The 14342-nt window shown below is 52.6% G+C and overlaps 6 protein-coding genes across 6 annotated transcripts; 1 reads left to right on the top strand and 5 right to left on the bottom strand.

Moving 5' to 3' along the window:
* Positions 1–541: 541 nt before the first annotated feature.
* AYL99_02518 (golgi apparatus membrane protein TVP23) lies at positions 542–1268 on the top strand (the record flags this gene model as incomplete). The annotated part of the gene is made up of 3 exons (XM_018834034.1): positions 542–623; positions 724–1056; positions 1117–1268. The coding sequence occupies 3 exons, from the start codon at positions 542–544 to the stop codon at positions 1266–1268; spliced, it is 567 nt and encodes a 188-aa protein (XP_018696658.1).
* An 879-nt stretch (positions 1269–2147) lies between these two features.
* AYL99_02517 (D-xylulose kinase A) lies at positions 2148–3866 on the bottom strand (the record flags this gene model as incomplete). The annotated part of the gene is made up of 1 exon (XM_018834033.1): positions 2148–3866. One exon carries the CDS (start codon positions 3864–3866, stop codon positions 2148–2150), a length of 1719 nt encoding a protein of 572 aa, XP_018696657.1.
* Positions 3867–4140: 274 nt separating this feature from the next.
* Positions 4141–5493, bottom strand: AYL99_02516 (hypothetical protein; the record flags this gene model as incomplete). Its single annotated transcript, XM_018834032.1, has 2 exons — positions 4141–4841; positions 4899–5493. The coding sequence occupies 2 exons, from the start codon at positions 5491–5493 to the stop codon at positions 4141–4143; spliced, it is 1296 nt and encodes a 431-aa protein (XP_018696656.1).
* Positions 5494–6464: 971 nt separating this feature from the next.
* AYL99_02515 (valine-tRNA ligase) lies at positions 6465–9554 on the bottom strand (the record flags this gene model as incomplete). The annotated part of the gene is made up of 1 exon (XM_018834031.1): positions 6465–9554. One exon carries the CDS (start codon positions 9552–9554, stop codon positions 6465–6467), a length of 3090 nt encoding a protein of 1029 aa, XP_018696655.1.
* Positions 9555–9795: 241 nt separating this feature from the next.
* Positions 9796–10105, bottom strand: AYL99_02514 (hypothetical protein; the record flags this gene model as incomplete). Its single annotated transcript, XM_018834030.1, has 2 exons — positions 9796–10016; positions 10075–10105. The coding sequence occupies 2 exons, from the start codon at positions 10103–10105 to the stop codon at positions 9796–9798; spliced, it is 252 nt and encodes an 83-aa protein (XP_018696654.1).
* Positions 10106–10620: 515 nt separating this feature from the next.
* On the bottom strand, positions 10621–12138 carry AYL99_02513 (hypothetical protein; the record flags this gene model as incomplete). Its single annotated transcript, XM_018834029.1, has 5 exons — positions 10621–10934; positions 11050–11480; positions 11566–11689; positions 11753–11870; positions 11929–12138. The coding sequence occupies 5 exons, from the start codon at positions 12136–12138 to the stop codon at positions 10621–10623; spliced, it is 1197 nt and encodes a 398-aa protein (XP_018696653.1).
* Positions 12139–14342: the final 2204 nt, after the last annotated feature.

Below are 14342 nucleotides of genomic sequence, written 5' to 3'. Positions count from 1 at the left end.
ATATGATGAATCTGACTCACTTTTCTCGCAGCCTCTTGTTGCCTGCTAGTCTTTAGGATCGCACCGATGAATGCCCCCGACGCAACTATGCCGGCGATCCCAATTGCATAGACCAAGGGTCGAATCTTTCGATGACTAGGCAGACGGACAGTGGTGTTCTGAGCTGCTCTTGCGGGAGATCTCGCGGGACGGGGAGGAAGGGAAGGTGACATTATCAGTCTGTCGTAGTTGGGGGAGCCATCCAGCCTTCGGATGTTCTCCTTCACATTGATGGATGTGATGTGTGATGCGTTTGTTGAGGTGCAGCTGGTAATAGGAAAGATCTAGGTTGGACGAGAGCAACCCGAATGTAGTCGGTAGTCCACCAATAATGTTAAAGCGGCAAGGCGCCAGGCTGGTCCTCTCCGCCCGCCTTGACGCAGACGTGGATGCATTTCATGTGCTTCAACGCGTGCACTCACTCTCCTTCCGGTCCCAACTTGTCCTGCTTGAACATGAGACGCACTCTGCACACAATATAAACCCCAGGATTTGACTCGACATGGCAGATGAGCCTGGCTCCCTCAACTGGCGCCTCAGTGCCCATCCCATCACTCTCCTCACATATCTAGGCTTCCGAATAGGTGTGTCTACGTCCAAGCCAAACCCCGTCGTCCCCTTTCTACGTTGCCAACGCTATCCACCGCAATGGAAGAGATGCTCTCTACTAACACTCGAGCTCAGGGAGTCTCCTCATGTATCTCTTCGGCGTGCTCTTCATTCGCAACTTTGTTCTCGTCTTCATCCTCACCCTCCTCCTGCTGTCCATCGACTTCTACTACCTCAAGAACATCGCTGGCCGCCGTCTTGTGGGGCTTCGCTGGTGGAATGAAGTCAACACCGCTACGGGCGACTCGCACTGGGTCTTTGAGTCGGCCGCGGGGACGGGCAGGGCAGAGAACAAGACGGACAAGAGATTCTTCTGGTTGAGCATGTATATTGTGCCGGCATTGTGGGTGGGACTGGCGATTCTCGCACTGGTGAGGTTGCAAAATCTCATCTGGCTGGTGACGGTTGGTACGTATTTCTCATGTTTCCAGGCTCTCACCAGTGAAATACTGACAATCCTGCACGCAGTGATCGCATTGATCCTCACAGTCACCAACACGGTTGCCTTCTCGCGCTGCGACAAGTTCAGCCAAGCGTCGAGTTTCGCCGGGTCAGCTTTCTCGGGCTCCGGACTTGCCAGAAGTCTTGCGAGCAACGTGATGGGACGATTTTTCAAGTGAAGCGGGACGGAAGGGGGCCTTGTACCGCGTATGATATGGCAAGAACGGCGTTTAAGGGGGGAAATGGGCACTTCTTGGGAAAGTGATGGCGGGAACAAGCAAGCCGAAGCTGGTTCTGGTTACTATACCCTGGCGGATCAAGAGCATTCCAAGTGAGAAGACTCCCGTATTTCGCATGCCTCGAGGCAGTTTCCGAGCAGGAAACGGTCTATACAGCCAGAAGGCTGCCTTGAAACGCTACGGGATTATCCTCGAACTGACGTTCAGAGGCCCTGAACAGACAGACGACTCGGCCCGCAAGCTCTATCAGAAGCACTAACTCCCTATACTTGACCGATGGATCTATCTACCTATCCGTCCCCTCCTCCAAGCAAGAAATGCAGCACTTCTCCCCCGCCTGAATTGAAGGACACAACTATTGATATCTATCTATTCCCCTTCCGCCCTGTTCGTTGTTAGGCAAACAAACAGGAACAAAGAGGTCACCAACAGAGCCAGACCTGCCGGAGGAAGAAATGGGAGAATGCTGAGGCGCTGCTTGAGCCTCTACTGGTCCGACTGAGTCCACAGGCACAGCTACTACTAAACCCGACTTTCCTCGTAGCTTGATGTATTATATTATCTTGTCTTGTCTCATCCCGTCTAGTCTCGGAGCGCCAGACCTGGTCTACTCCTAGCCTCTGTCTATCCGTCCCAGTGCGTGTGGACCAGGACCAGGACGATGGAAGGTACCCGTCTATGTACCCTGGAACATCATATGTGCGTGGACGGATGAATATCGAGGTCATGGCCAACGTATTGTTTCTGGTTCGATCTTTGATAACTTTTAGCCCGCCAGAGTGCCTCTGGTAGACTGACTGGATTCCCACACTATACTTTTCACTTCCTCTCGTGCTCTGCCAACAACCTCCTCTCCATCTCCTCAAACCCCTTTAGGGCGCTACCATACCTCTCCCACACCGGAGCATTGTATCCGTCTGCGATCTTCTCGACAAACTCGTCCTCCCGCCACCTCTTCCCGATCAACTCCTCGAACGTCTCGCCCTGTTGGCGTTCAATCGCCCACACGGCCTTGTACGCGGCGCCCAGAGCACACGCGTTCTCGCCGACGTCGAGCTTGAATACGCCTTCAGAACCGCCCAAGACTTCACCCGCCACCCGCGCGATGGCCTTGTTGCGCGACCCGCCCCCTACCAAATAAATGCGGCGTGGCTGTGGCGGCATGTCCTGTGCCGGGCTCGAGACGAGTTCCCTTGAGCGGAGACGGAGAGAGAGGAATTGGCTTTCCACAATGACCCTCGCATCTTGTTCCGGGGGCTGCGGGACGGATTTCTCAGGCCTGAGCTCATCAGTTTGAGGGCTGTAGGCGAAATGCCATTCTCCAACCGGGAGGTTAGGAATAATCTCAGGACGGGGGAAGTAAAGCCCTAGGTGCGCCGAGTCTTTCTCGTCGGACTGTGCAAGCGGTGGCGTGTCAAGCAAGTGCTTGTCAAACTCTGACCACGAGTTTTTCTCTTTGACCCCTAGCTTCTCATTGATGGCGTCGCGAACCTTCTCCCTCGCCAGCCCACCATTCTTATAACACAACATAAACATATACAATCCAGGTGTCGTCGGGTGGTTGAAGAAATGTGTGCTCGGATCCGGTTTATACTCGGTCGTGGACATTAAGAAGGTGGTGCTTGTGCCCAAGCTGACCATAGCATCGTTGCTGCGCAGCGGCAATGCAAGGATGGTGGATGGGTTATCTCCAGTCGAGGCGATAATGGTACATTCATTCGAAAAGCCATGGCGCTTAATAAAGTAGGGAGAAATGGTGCCTAGATGGATCCCACCATCTTGGGGCACATCGCCCAGTTTCTTCTTCAACGCGTCTATCCCGGAGGGTCCTGCAGCAAGTTCCAACAGTTTCTCATTCCAATTGCCGGCTTTGATATCCCATAGATTCATGCCGCAGACATCCGAGATGTCGAATGGGGCATATTTTCCGAGGAAGACGGTAGCGATCCAAGACGACACAAGCGTGATTCGGTAAGTCTTGATGTATTTATCGGGGTATTTACGTTGAAATCGGAGGATTTGAGGCCCCGTGAAGCGATGGTGTGCTTTGCTGCCCGTAACATTTGCTAGTTGCGATTCATTGCCTAGAATGGCGTCAAACTCGTCACATTCCTTCTGCGTGCTGGCGTCTTGCCAGTTGGGACTGAACGGATGTGCGAATGCACCGTCGAGCTGCGACTCTAAAGTCCTGGAGGGATCGAGCTGAGAAAGCAGTTGTTCCGCATCGGCATTCCAGAAGACGCTCCCATGCTGCATGCCTGAGCCGCTGATCCCCCTGATACGTCCAAAATCGAGGCCGTCGTCCTTCAACCGACCCAGCAGCGTGTCAATGGCTTGCAGCCACATCGCCACTGGTGCAAAAACCTCATGTTCGGCTTCATTCACAAGAACGCCCTTATTCACGTTGAAACCCTTGGAATCGGCGTCAAAGTCGAACTTGGCTTCATGGATCTTTTTTAGGCTGGAGTCGACGACCAGCCCTTTCAATTGTTGGGTGGATAGGTCGAAGCCGAGATATAGAGGTCCGGTGGAGGTCATGGTGCGGGATCTGACCAGATAGTTGTTGATTTGGATGCTGAACGGATGACCAGGCACACTGTTTCGTTGACCGTACGTCAAACATAACAAGTACTCACACCTTCAAGAATAGAGGAGATTCCCAAGCGATGAAAGCAGAGGTGGAGTAAATGCGCGTCGGTGATGAGGGGAGCAGCGTTTTCAATGGGTCTCTTGGCGCAATGATATCAGCCTGATATCACCCGACGTAATATTCCGCTGCCACGCTGGAACCAAAAGAGGCTCCCATAACGGCTCAGGAATCCTTTTTCTTTTTGCTCGCTGTCGTGGCATGGCCATTCAAGTGTTGGTGAGGATGGTCATGTCCTTGCCCTTCTTCGTGGTGGTGATGGCCATGCTCATCACGTTCATCTTCCGGCTCTGGGCTGCTCCTTGGACTCACGTCCGTAGCAATGAAGTCGCCGGCAAGGGTGGCATCCATATCTCCCAGCTGGACAAATTTGACGCGAACCCGTCTGACTCCGCGGACTTTCGAGCCACATCTCTCCCGCACAGCCTCTTCGATATTCTGCATCTGCTCTAGGGTGAAGTCCTTGGGCACCCCGAGCTCGATATCTATCAGATAGTTCTGACCCGATTTAACCCCTTGGATGTCTCTGATCTCTGTCTCGTTGCCAAACTCAACCGGCTCAATACCCTTTGCGGTATCGCCTTTCAGAGCTCTGGACGCAGCTCTACGGACTAGGCTCTTGATCTCATCGTCCACGGTGACATCTGCGAGCTCGAGGAGAGCGGTCTTTGAGTTGTTCCAGCCTGCTCTTATTACCATGGCTGAAATCACCAGCCCGCCCACGGGATCAAGCCACGAAGCGTCCGAAAAGATGTGTGCGCCACCAATAGTGGCAAGGGCCACGATGCTGGTCAAGGAATCGATGCGGTGATGGACTGCATTGGAGGCCAAAACGGACGATTTGCGTTCTCGGGCAATTTTCATAGCTGTAGGGCCAAGTTAGCAGGCGCGTATAGAGGGTCGGCGTCCAAGCTGCGACTTACTCGCTCGATATAGCCATTCTTTCACCACAATAGAGCCCGCCGCAAGCCACGCAGCGTTGAGGTCTGGTAACGCAGGTCCATGGCTATGGCTGTGTCCTAGAAACGAGAACAGCCCCCCACCGCCATGTTCCGCATGCTCATGGGCATGCACCACAGCCGCAGGATCGAGCATGAACTGTGTATAAAGGGCATCCAAACCATTTAAGCCGATCCCAATACCTCCGAAGAGCAGCAGCCCGCTCACTCCCAACGCACCCAAGCTCTCAATCTTGCCATATCCACTGGGAAATCGGCTCGTCGCGGGTTTCAGGGACCACGAGATGGTGGCGAGGGTCATGAAGTCGGACACCAGGTCGGTGAGGGCGTGGAAGCCGTCGGCAATCAGTGCCTGCGAGTGGAACACGACACCTCCGACCCCTTTCCCAATGGCCATGCCCAGGTTGACGAACAGCCCAATTCTTGTGATCCTGACTCCGGCATCATTCTTGTTCTGGGAGGTCAGGTAGGAGGTATCGTGTGCGTGACCGTGGCCGTGGCCGTGGTGCGAGTGCCCTGCATGACCTCTCGACTGCTGCTGGGTGCTCGTGCGCGTCATTGGCGATCGTGAGGCTGGAGGACTGCCGTTCGGGAGGGGACTAAAGACTGGGAAGGACGATGGCGAAATACGGCGGGGAGCATGCAATCTACTGTTATGAAGAAAGGACAAGCAGCTTGCGGCTCTGCATCCTCGACCCCGAAACAGGATTGGACCCGAGTTGGTAATGCTGAGACAGGCTCGTTGACAGGAGGGCATGTGTCGCGTTTCAGCGCGGAGCCAGTGCGTCAGCGGCATTTGGGGGGAGGAGACGCGCAGCTCGCAAACGCAGGGGGGAAGGGGAGAGAGAGGGGAGAAAAGAAGAACCAAAAAACTGTCAATTGACCTCTCTACTCTGGGCTTTCTCTCTTCAACCCATGCTGCTCATATGACGGCGAGACCGGAGACTGACTAGAAAAACCCCTGCAGACAGAATAATTACAAAATTTCGACACAAGCTGTGTATGACTGGGGAGCACGTAATTGGACGCGTCGCAGAGGCCCACAGCAAGCTCCATGTGTCTTAGGAATAATCGACGAAGTCAAATAATAGTTCGTACTAATATACTGTATTCTTGATTCTATCCTCTGTGCTCCCGGAACTCGACGGGCATCTCTCCCGCCACTCCCCGAGATCGCTGGGCTTTTCAACTTGTTATCACTAGGCTATATACCTCGTAGGTATTTTCCCCCTGTCCACACGACCTCTACAGCCTGTCTCCCATTATCTGCTGCTCGTGAGCTCGGTTTAATCGACAATATCCAGTATCCTGGGAAAAGATTCTGCGGACAAAGGCCCAGCCGAGCCTCCCGTATTCCCCGGCAAGGCTGCATCTCCTGAATATAGGGTCTTCTGTAAAAAGTAAGATTTTGTGGTTTACATCCTCTTTCATGGGGACTTTTCGACAAATGCTAGTATTCTGATACAACAATCGTGAAGGTGAAGGTGAAGGTCTATACTTCAACTCTCCTGTGACCGCCCCTGCGTCTCTTCAACCCTCCAGCTTCAACCGTTCCAGGTCTTTGATTGCCTCCTCCAATCTCTTCACCTCGCTCTCGGCGTCCTGCAGTTTCTCTTCCTCCTTTTTCCTCGTATCCTTGCTCGCCTTCTCCCACCCGGCTCCGCTCATGATCTTCTTGCTCTTCTCCGCGCGGGATTTGGCATCCTCAATGCTCTTCTGGCGCTTCTTCAGCTCCTCAGCCACATCAATCCGTCCAGCAATCTTGAGATACACGGCCGCATCGGCGCTGATGCTCTGCAGAGCACACCCAGCCGGTGGGATGGAATTCGTAGCCGGTGGCAGGACTTCAATCTTGCCAGCATATTTGCCACCCAGAGATTTGATGGACGTCTGTTCCTCCGACACAGTCTTGAAAGCTGAATCCGAGTAAGTTTGGATGATCAGGTCTCCGGGTTCCTTGAAGGCGTATTGCGAGAGCAAGCTTCGCATACCCGACGCAATGTCCATGATGAACTCGTACTTCTGAGCTTCTTGAGGAGCGTCCAATTTCTCGTTGAACTCGGGGAATTTCGCGATCATGATACTCTCAGTCGTGTCACCTTTCCGACGGGGAAGCTTCTGCCACAAGTGCTCTGTCAAGAAGGGCATAATAGGATGCATCAGCAGCAGACCACCCTCAAGCGCTGTGTACAAAGTCTGCTGAGCCGACTTTCTCTCCTCCTCAGGAGCGTCCGGGGTGAGGATGTATTTCGAGTTCTCGATGAATGTGTCGCACAGCTGGGTGAACCAGTATTGATAGAGAGTGCCTGCAGCCACAGAGAACTCCCGCCCCTCAATGGCATCGTTGACCTCCTGCGCGGCGATGTTGAGTCTGTGCAGAATCCACTTCTCTGCCAGTGATTGTGGTTTGTTGTCCGTTGGTCTCGCATCAGGGACGAAGTCTCCTCCGAGTCTTCCAAGCGCAAAGTTGGTCGCTTGGTAGATCTTGTTGCAGAACCGTCGCTTTGCTTCAATCTCCCGGATGTCAAAGGCCACGTCGCCCCCACCAGTGGTGTAATTCACCAGAGTAAACCGCAGGGCGTCGGCACCGCATTCCTCAATGCCTTTAGGAAACGCCGTCTTCTGGTATGTTTTGGCGCGCTCAATCTCAGCTGGATCAAGGTTGCCCGCGTACAATGTTTTGTGAAGATCCTCCAAAGTGATACCTCGGATGATGTCCAGCGGATCAATCACGTTGCCCAAGGACTTAGACATCTTCCGTCCCTCTGCATCTCGGATCAGGGAATGACAATACACCTCGGTAAAGGGGACATTGCCAGTCATTTTCAGACCCAACATGACCATTCTGGCCACCCAAAAGAACAGGATATCCCATCCAGTCTCTAGCATGCTGGTCGGATACAATTCCCGCAGGTCGGAAGTCTCTTTCGGCCACCCAAGCGTCGTCCATGGCCACAAGCCGGAGGAGAACCAAGTATCGAGCACATCTTCATCCCATCTCAGCGTGAATTTCTTTCCAGGGAATTTCTTCTCTGCCTTGGCCCGAGCCTCGTCCTCGTCCATGGCCCCCACCCAGTAGGCGCTGTCGGCTTCGTCACTTGTCTTATCTTCAAGTTCCACAAAATAGGCGGGTGCTCGATGACCCCACCAAAGTTGTCGAGAAATACACCAATCCTGAATATTCTGCATCCAGAAATGGAAGCGTCGTGATTCCGATTCAGGTTTGATAAGGATCCGGCCGTCCTGGACAGCTTCGTCCGCAGCTTTGGCCATGTCAGTCATTTTCATCCACCATTGTGGTTTCAGAATTGGCTCAATCACGTCTTTGCTCCTCTGGCACATCGGAATCGTCATTGCGTTATCTTCCTGCTTCGTGTACAGGTCGAGCGCTTTCAAGTCGTTGATGACAGCATAACGCACGTCGAACCTTTTTTGGCCCGCATAGGGCCCTGCGTTCGCATTTAACGTGCCGTCGTCATTGAGGATGTTGATGAATTCCAAGTTGTGCTTCTTGCCCTTGCTGAAATCGTTTGGATCGTGTGCAGGGGTGATTTTGACGGCACCGGTACCAAAGTCCATCTCCACTTCTTCGTCCGCAATGATAATGATCTTGCGATCTGGAATGAAGGGGTGTATGGCCATTTTGCCCACGAGATGCTTGTATCTCTTGTCATCGGGGTGCACGGCAATAGCTGTATCGCCAAGCATGGTTTCCGGACGGGTCGTAGCGATCTCGATGAACTCATATCCCTTGAAGCGATCTGGCGAGGTCGAAGACTTGTCTGATTCGTCTCCTTTGCTGATGGGATATTTGAAGTAGGTGAGCACGCCGAATTCGATCATCTTGTCATATCCAGGCACCTTCAACTTCGTTCGCCCTTTGAGCTCCTTGTTGTCCACTTCGAGGTTCGACAACGAGGTGCACAGAGCAGAGCACCAATTCACCAACCTGTCCGCTCTGTAAATGATACCCTCTTCGAACAAGTCGACAAACGTTTTCCGCACAGCAAACGAGCGATCGTCGTCCATGGTGAATGCCTCGCGCGACCAGTCCATGGACCCTCCGAGACGTTTGAGCTGATTGGTGATGTTGGCGTGGTATTTCTCCTTCCAACTCCAAATCCTATCCAGTAAGACTTCTCTCCCTAGATCGTGCCGGGTCTTGCCCTCGGTCTTGTAAACCATCTTTTCCACCACGCTCTGCGTGGCTATACCGGCATGATCACAGCCGGGAATCCAGGCCGTCGTCTTTCCCTTCATTCTTGCGTGTCGAATCATTGTGTCTTGCAGCGCGTTCGTGAGGGCGTGGCCCATGTGCAGTGACCCTGTCACATTGGGTGGAGGTATCGGAATGACGAACTTGCCCTCTGGCTTGACCTTGCCGTCCTTTGTAAATTGTGGCTTGAAGTAGCCTCTGCCCTCCCACCACTCATAACGGCCCGATTCGATCTTCTGGGGCTCGTAGGCATCGACGGCGGCGGGCTTCCGGACCTTTTCCTTCTTTGCGGTCTTGGGGGCATCAGCGGCCGGAGCGGGGGCGGTTTGCTTCTTCGACTGCTTTTCTTGGAATTTGGCGAGCTTTTCGGCCTTCTTACGTTCTTTCTCAACTGCGGAAAGCATGATGGTCAGATGTGATATTCCCTGGACGAAGTGGATGAGAGCAGTGACGTTATAGGTGCAACGAGTGGATTGTTATTGCGGGAAGAAAGAATGATATGACTACGAGACCTTGCCCGCCCTTTAGATTCCTTTCCCAGTCATACACCATGGAACGTCTGGTAGTCCGGTACTCGGCTTCAGGTGAGTCATGTCATGTTGTGTAGTGCAGATTACCCCATACGCAAATGCGAGGGTGAAGAGTTTATGAATGCGGGCCTTCGAGGTTATCTTGCATACTTTCTTTTGCAGTCTTCTCCTTGCCTGCTTCGCCCATTACGGTTTGGCCTTTTTCGTTGTTTTGCAAATCCTTTCCGGGCACATTCTGGCCCATGGCGTCTTGTGCGGCCGCACCTTTCGCCGTAGAGGTGATGTCGGAGGACACTGGAGGCGGTGGTCCAGAGGGGGAACCAGTTGGCTCGCCAGCTTGCATGACTGTCAGCGTATGTTGCGCCCTTCGGTCAACACTCACAACTCGACGTACTTATGTTATGTGATGCGGCGTTGAGTGCCATGTTGAAACGAGAAAGCCGTCTCCAAGCAGGAGGGCGCCGAAGTAAAGATCTGATAAGTATTTTGCTCGACTGCCTTGCGGCTTGGCTGCACTGTTTTTTTGCTCCTCAAGTCAATTCTAGGGTGGTTAATACAACGAAAAAGGGGGCATCGACCAGGCGAGTCGATCCAGGCTCAATATACGAGTGTGACAATGCTATGGAATTGATTGGGGGGGGGGCCTTTATGAGTCGCAAATTGAACCTTGCGTTAGAACTACGGACGAGCATAAACACTTTACCGCTCTGTGAACGTAAAGCGGGTGACACGTGACGACTACTTGGAAGACTAACCACCTAGGGGTTTTCGACAGCATTGATCAGCTTCCATCATTCACCAGAGGAATGTACAGCACTGGATTCAACTATCATGGCTCGTTTTGGGAAGAATAAAGCTGTCGATTATGAGCACAAACCAACACGATTGAGGCGAAAATTCTAATTCCTGTTCCTCTTGCTCAAAGTTCTATCCTTGTGCCTCACTCGAGCTCTGACTCAATGACAGCAAAGGATCCCACTCCCTTAGCAGGCCAGATCTGGACAATCTTCAGGCCTACGCTCGCCAGCAGCGCCGTCCACTGCTTGGCGCTCCGTTGCATTGAGCAAAAGGTAGTGCGGCTGATGTCCGCGAGCGACTCGAAGCCGCTGCACCCGACAGCCGGCAGGACGGTCTCGCAGACAAGCAATTTCGAATGGCCCTTGACCATGCCTTGAATCTGGTTCCGCAGGATTTCGCGGCACTTCGAATCCGGGAAGTCGTGTAAGACACGACGCATGAAGTAGATGCGTGCACCTGCGTAGACGTTAGTTGAGGTAGGCAGGAGACGAGGGGACATGTCTCTTGCACAGGGCGTCTAAGGAAAAGACAGTCCAACGCAGGGAATCCATCACATGGCACAGGCACTTACCACGAATAGGCTGTGGAGTGAAAAAGTCGTACTCCATGACCTCGTATTCAGGATTTCTAGCGCGTGCCTCCTCGATAATAGCGCCGAGATCTTGCACAACGAAACGTCCCTTCAGATGTGGGTTCTCTTCCATGACCTTCTGCGTAACTTGGCCATGGCCTCCACCGACATCGACCATGACCACGCCGTTTCCATCAGCTGCCCCAGGCTCGAGCAGGGAGCTCGGGACAGGGCTCGCGACCAGCGTCGCCGCGCCTTTCATGGCCGAATTGAAACGAGCCAGGCGCGCAGGATCATTACGTAGGTACGCAAAGAAGTCAGTCCCTGTTGCATAGTGTGAGAGGGTATTGTCAGGCTCCTCAGGGTTCTTGTAACCGAGTTTGGCAAGGTAAGCAGGCATTTTGCCAATGCAGCCCCAACTGCTGTCAAATCTGAGAGAGCATAGAAGACGTCAATGGCATCCCTCGCAATAGGGCACAGACAAGATGAGTTGGTCAGTGGGAAGGTAAAACCCACATGTGCTTGTTCAAATCCGCCGTGGCTGGCATGGTAAGAGCCCGTGAAACTGGCGTCGCGGCATATGTTTCCTCCCCAAGCTCCGAGACAATGTGAAAGCCCGTCAAGACCCGCATGATGCGCACTGACGAATGTCAGCACATAGCTTCGCAGAGTCCTGCCTCCTGCGGTACGAGAACGAGCTCACCTATCAACGTCACGTCCGCTCCGGTCTTCTGCGCAAGCTCAGATGCAGTCGTAGACTGTCCAAGAAGGTTGAACAGGTCTAGCTCCAAGGCGGTCCGCACAACCGCGTTCAGCCATGGCTGGAAAACATTAATGAACAAACTGGTGCTGCAACGCGGGGGACAATATCTTCCTCACCATGAAGGCGATACGAGTTGATTCTTGCATCGGGTTGGCTGTTTCACTAACAATTCGAGTAGCAGTGGACCATATTTGCTGACGTACTGGGTTGACTTTTGGAGCCTGGGATCTCTCCTCCGGCGTGAGCGAAGAGAGCGCGTCAATCGAGGCATTGAGAGAGTCGCGCAAGGCAAGAAGGGCCGTAAGATTGTCTGATGGGCCCGACATTATTGCTCAAGCCAAACCTCTGCAGTGTAGAGTTATGCAAAGAAATGGATTGGCAGGAAAGTACTGGAACAGGCTGGTCCGAGGTCCCCGAAAGCCACAAGGATTGTTGAAAGGAGAGGAGGATTGTAGGACCACGAGGTGTCTTTGGTTTGAGAATTCTTGAACGTTGTGCAAGGAAACCAAGCCTCCTCCGCTAAGGCTGGTGCCTTAGTTCTTCGACTTGACGGACGAATAGTAAGAGCAGCGAAAGCATGGATCAGTATGAAATCAAAAGAGATACTTACCATCCTCACACAAGAACCAGACAATATATAAACACTTGTTGACGAGAAGGGGCGGTGACCCCCTTTCACGACGACGCTTTTCCAATGCAATGTGTGGCGTCGGTGGATGTCCACTCCTGCAGTCCGACATGGCGCCCGAGGACGAGTAGACTTCAGATCTCACGCGGCCCAGCGAGATGACAAGAAGAATCAGTGTCAAAATGGGGACAGTGCCGGCACGGATGTTTCCTCAGGATTCGCATGGTCGACAGCAAGCGTCGCTAATTCGCCTTGACAAACAGTCCAGGTCGGCCCCATGTGGCGCAAACACGAGAAACGTAAGAAATGCGTCGATAGCAGCCCTTGTACTGGGCAACAAGTCGCGTTTTGTGATTGGATGACCATGGACTAATGCAGGTCAGCAAGGCACCGGAAGCCTCGACCGCAATCCCACGCCAAGGTTAAGGCTATCCGGCCCCTGAACCCATGCCATTTCGAGGATATATCGGTTACCGAGATAGTATATTATCGAGCTCGGCTTGAGAGGGATGAAATAGTCATCATAAAACGAGGGGTGGGAAATCAAACGGTGTAGAATGGTGCCGATGCTGCCACCTTCTGATAGGGGGGCATGTCAGATTGTGACCCTTCCTTCGTAACCTGGATCTGCTTGCTCCAAATCCCTAGAGTCTTTGCTAGATTTATGGGATCCAAGAAGCTGAACAATCTGTATCCATTGGTGTACTTTAATCTCAAAAGAGTAGGGAAAGCACGAAGCCAGAAAGAGCGGTCCAAACAGCAAAAGTGATACCTTTTCCAGATTGATCCACATGAAGCCGAATCGTACTGACGCTCGTTACACCTGGAAGGTGCTCCCACAAATCTTAAAGCCCCGAGGGGAAGCCGTCGGCCCGGGAATGTTGTCTGGTACAGTCGACCAGTCATCGATTACCATGGCAATGGTCCTTGTGAAAGTCTGGGGTTTCATTCATACCCGCCATAGCCTTGATATGAGGTTGTGAATTACCTTTTCCGCTTGCCTGTCATTTCTCAGCTCCTTGTCCAGCAAACAAGGGAAGGGCTATCATAATACAGCACAGTATTTTAAGGAGCTCTTTCAAACGTTCGAGGTGTAGTCTGCTGTATATACACACCGTATATTCTTACCTGAAGTGTTTGTTATTGGCTTTCCAGGCTTGGCGTAATGTCCAACCGAAGCCTCGCAAAGCTGATATTGGAGGCCGCCATCAACAACTTCCTTAGGGCACAACACACACACACACACACACACACACACACACACACACACATCGCATTCCCAAGGGAAAAAAAATCCAGCTGCGCAAAAATGCAAAAACTTTTTCCACCAGCCCCTTTGATATGGGGGTGGTGGGAAGTGAAACCCGCTTGTGGCAGGTTTTTCCGTGAGATGTACTGTCTTCCAGCCCGGTGCTGGTTTATCCTGGTACATCTCGATTCGCTAGGAGTGAGGTTCGAACCGAAGACATGTTGCCTGCTAGCCGGTGCTAGTTCGACCAGACATGTCTGGGGCTCGACCTCAGATCGGAGGATCGAGGGAGGAGGATCGCCTACTAGAACCGTTGTTTCCACCGCTTATTGACTCTTCGATAAGTCTCTTTCTTTTTTTTGGTTTGTTGACTCTTGTTAGTCTCTTTCCTGAGTAGGGGTCTTTGCGATTGTTGGAGGTAATTCTGCAGCTCCAAAATATATGTTTTCATTTTCCAAGATCCCATGTGATCTTCACCTTTGATATCCCTGACCTTTTGGGCAGGCATGCCGATGCCCTCCCTTTCAGACAACAAGCCTCGATCTGGTCTCTCTTTCAATCCATGCCACTGGAGGAGCGCTCTCATGGTATCTGAATAGAATCCAAACTGCTATTGTGCGGCTGCAGATGTTCTGGATGCTCTACTCGTTCTC

This window comes from Fonsecaea erecta (assembly GCF_001651985.1).
Source record: "Fonsecaea erecta strain CBS 125763 chromosome Unknown Scaff2, whole genome shotgun sequence".
Lineage (NCBI taxonomy): Eukaryota > Fungi > Ascomycota > Eurotiomycetes > Chaetothyriales > Herpotrichiellaceae > Fonsecaea > Fonsecaea erecta.
This window is presented reverse-complemented; position numbering and strand designations above follow the sequence as displayed.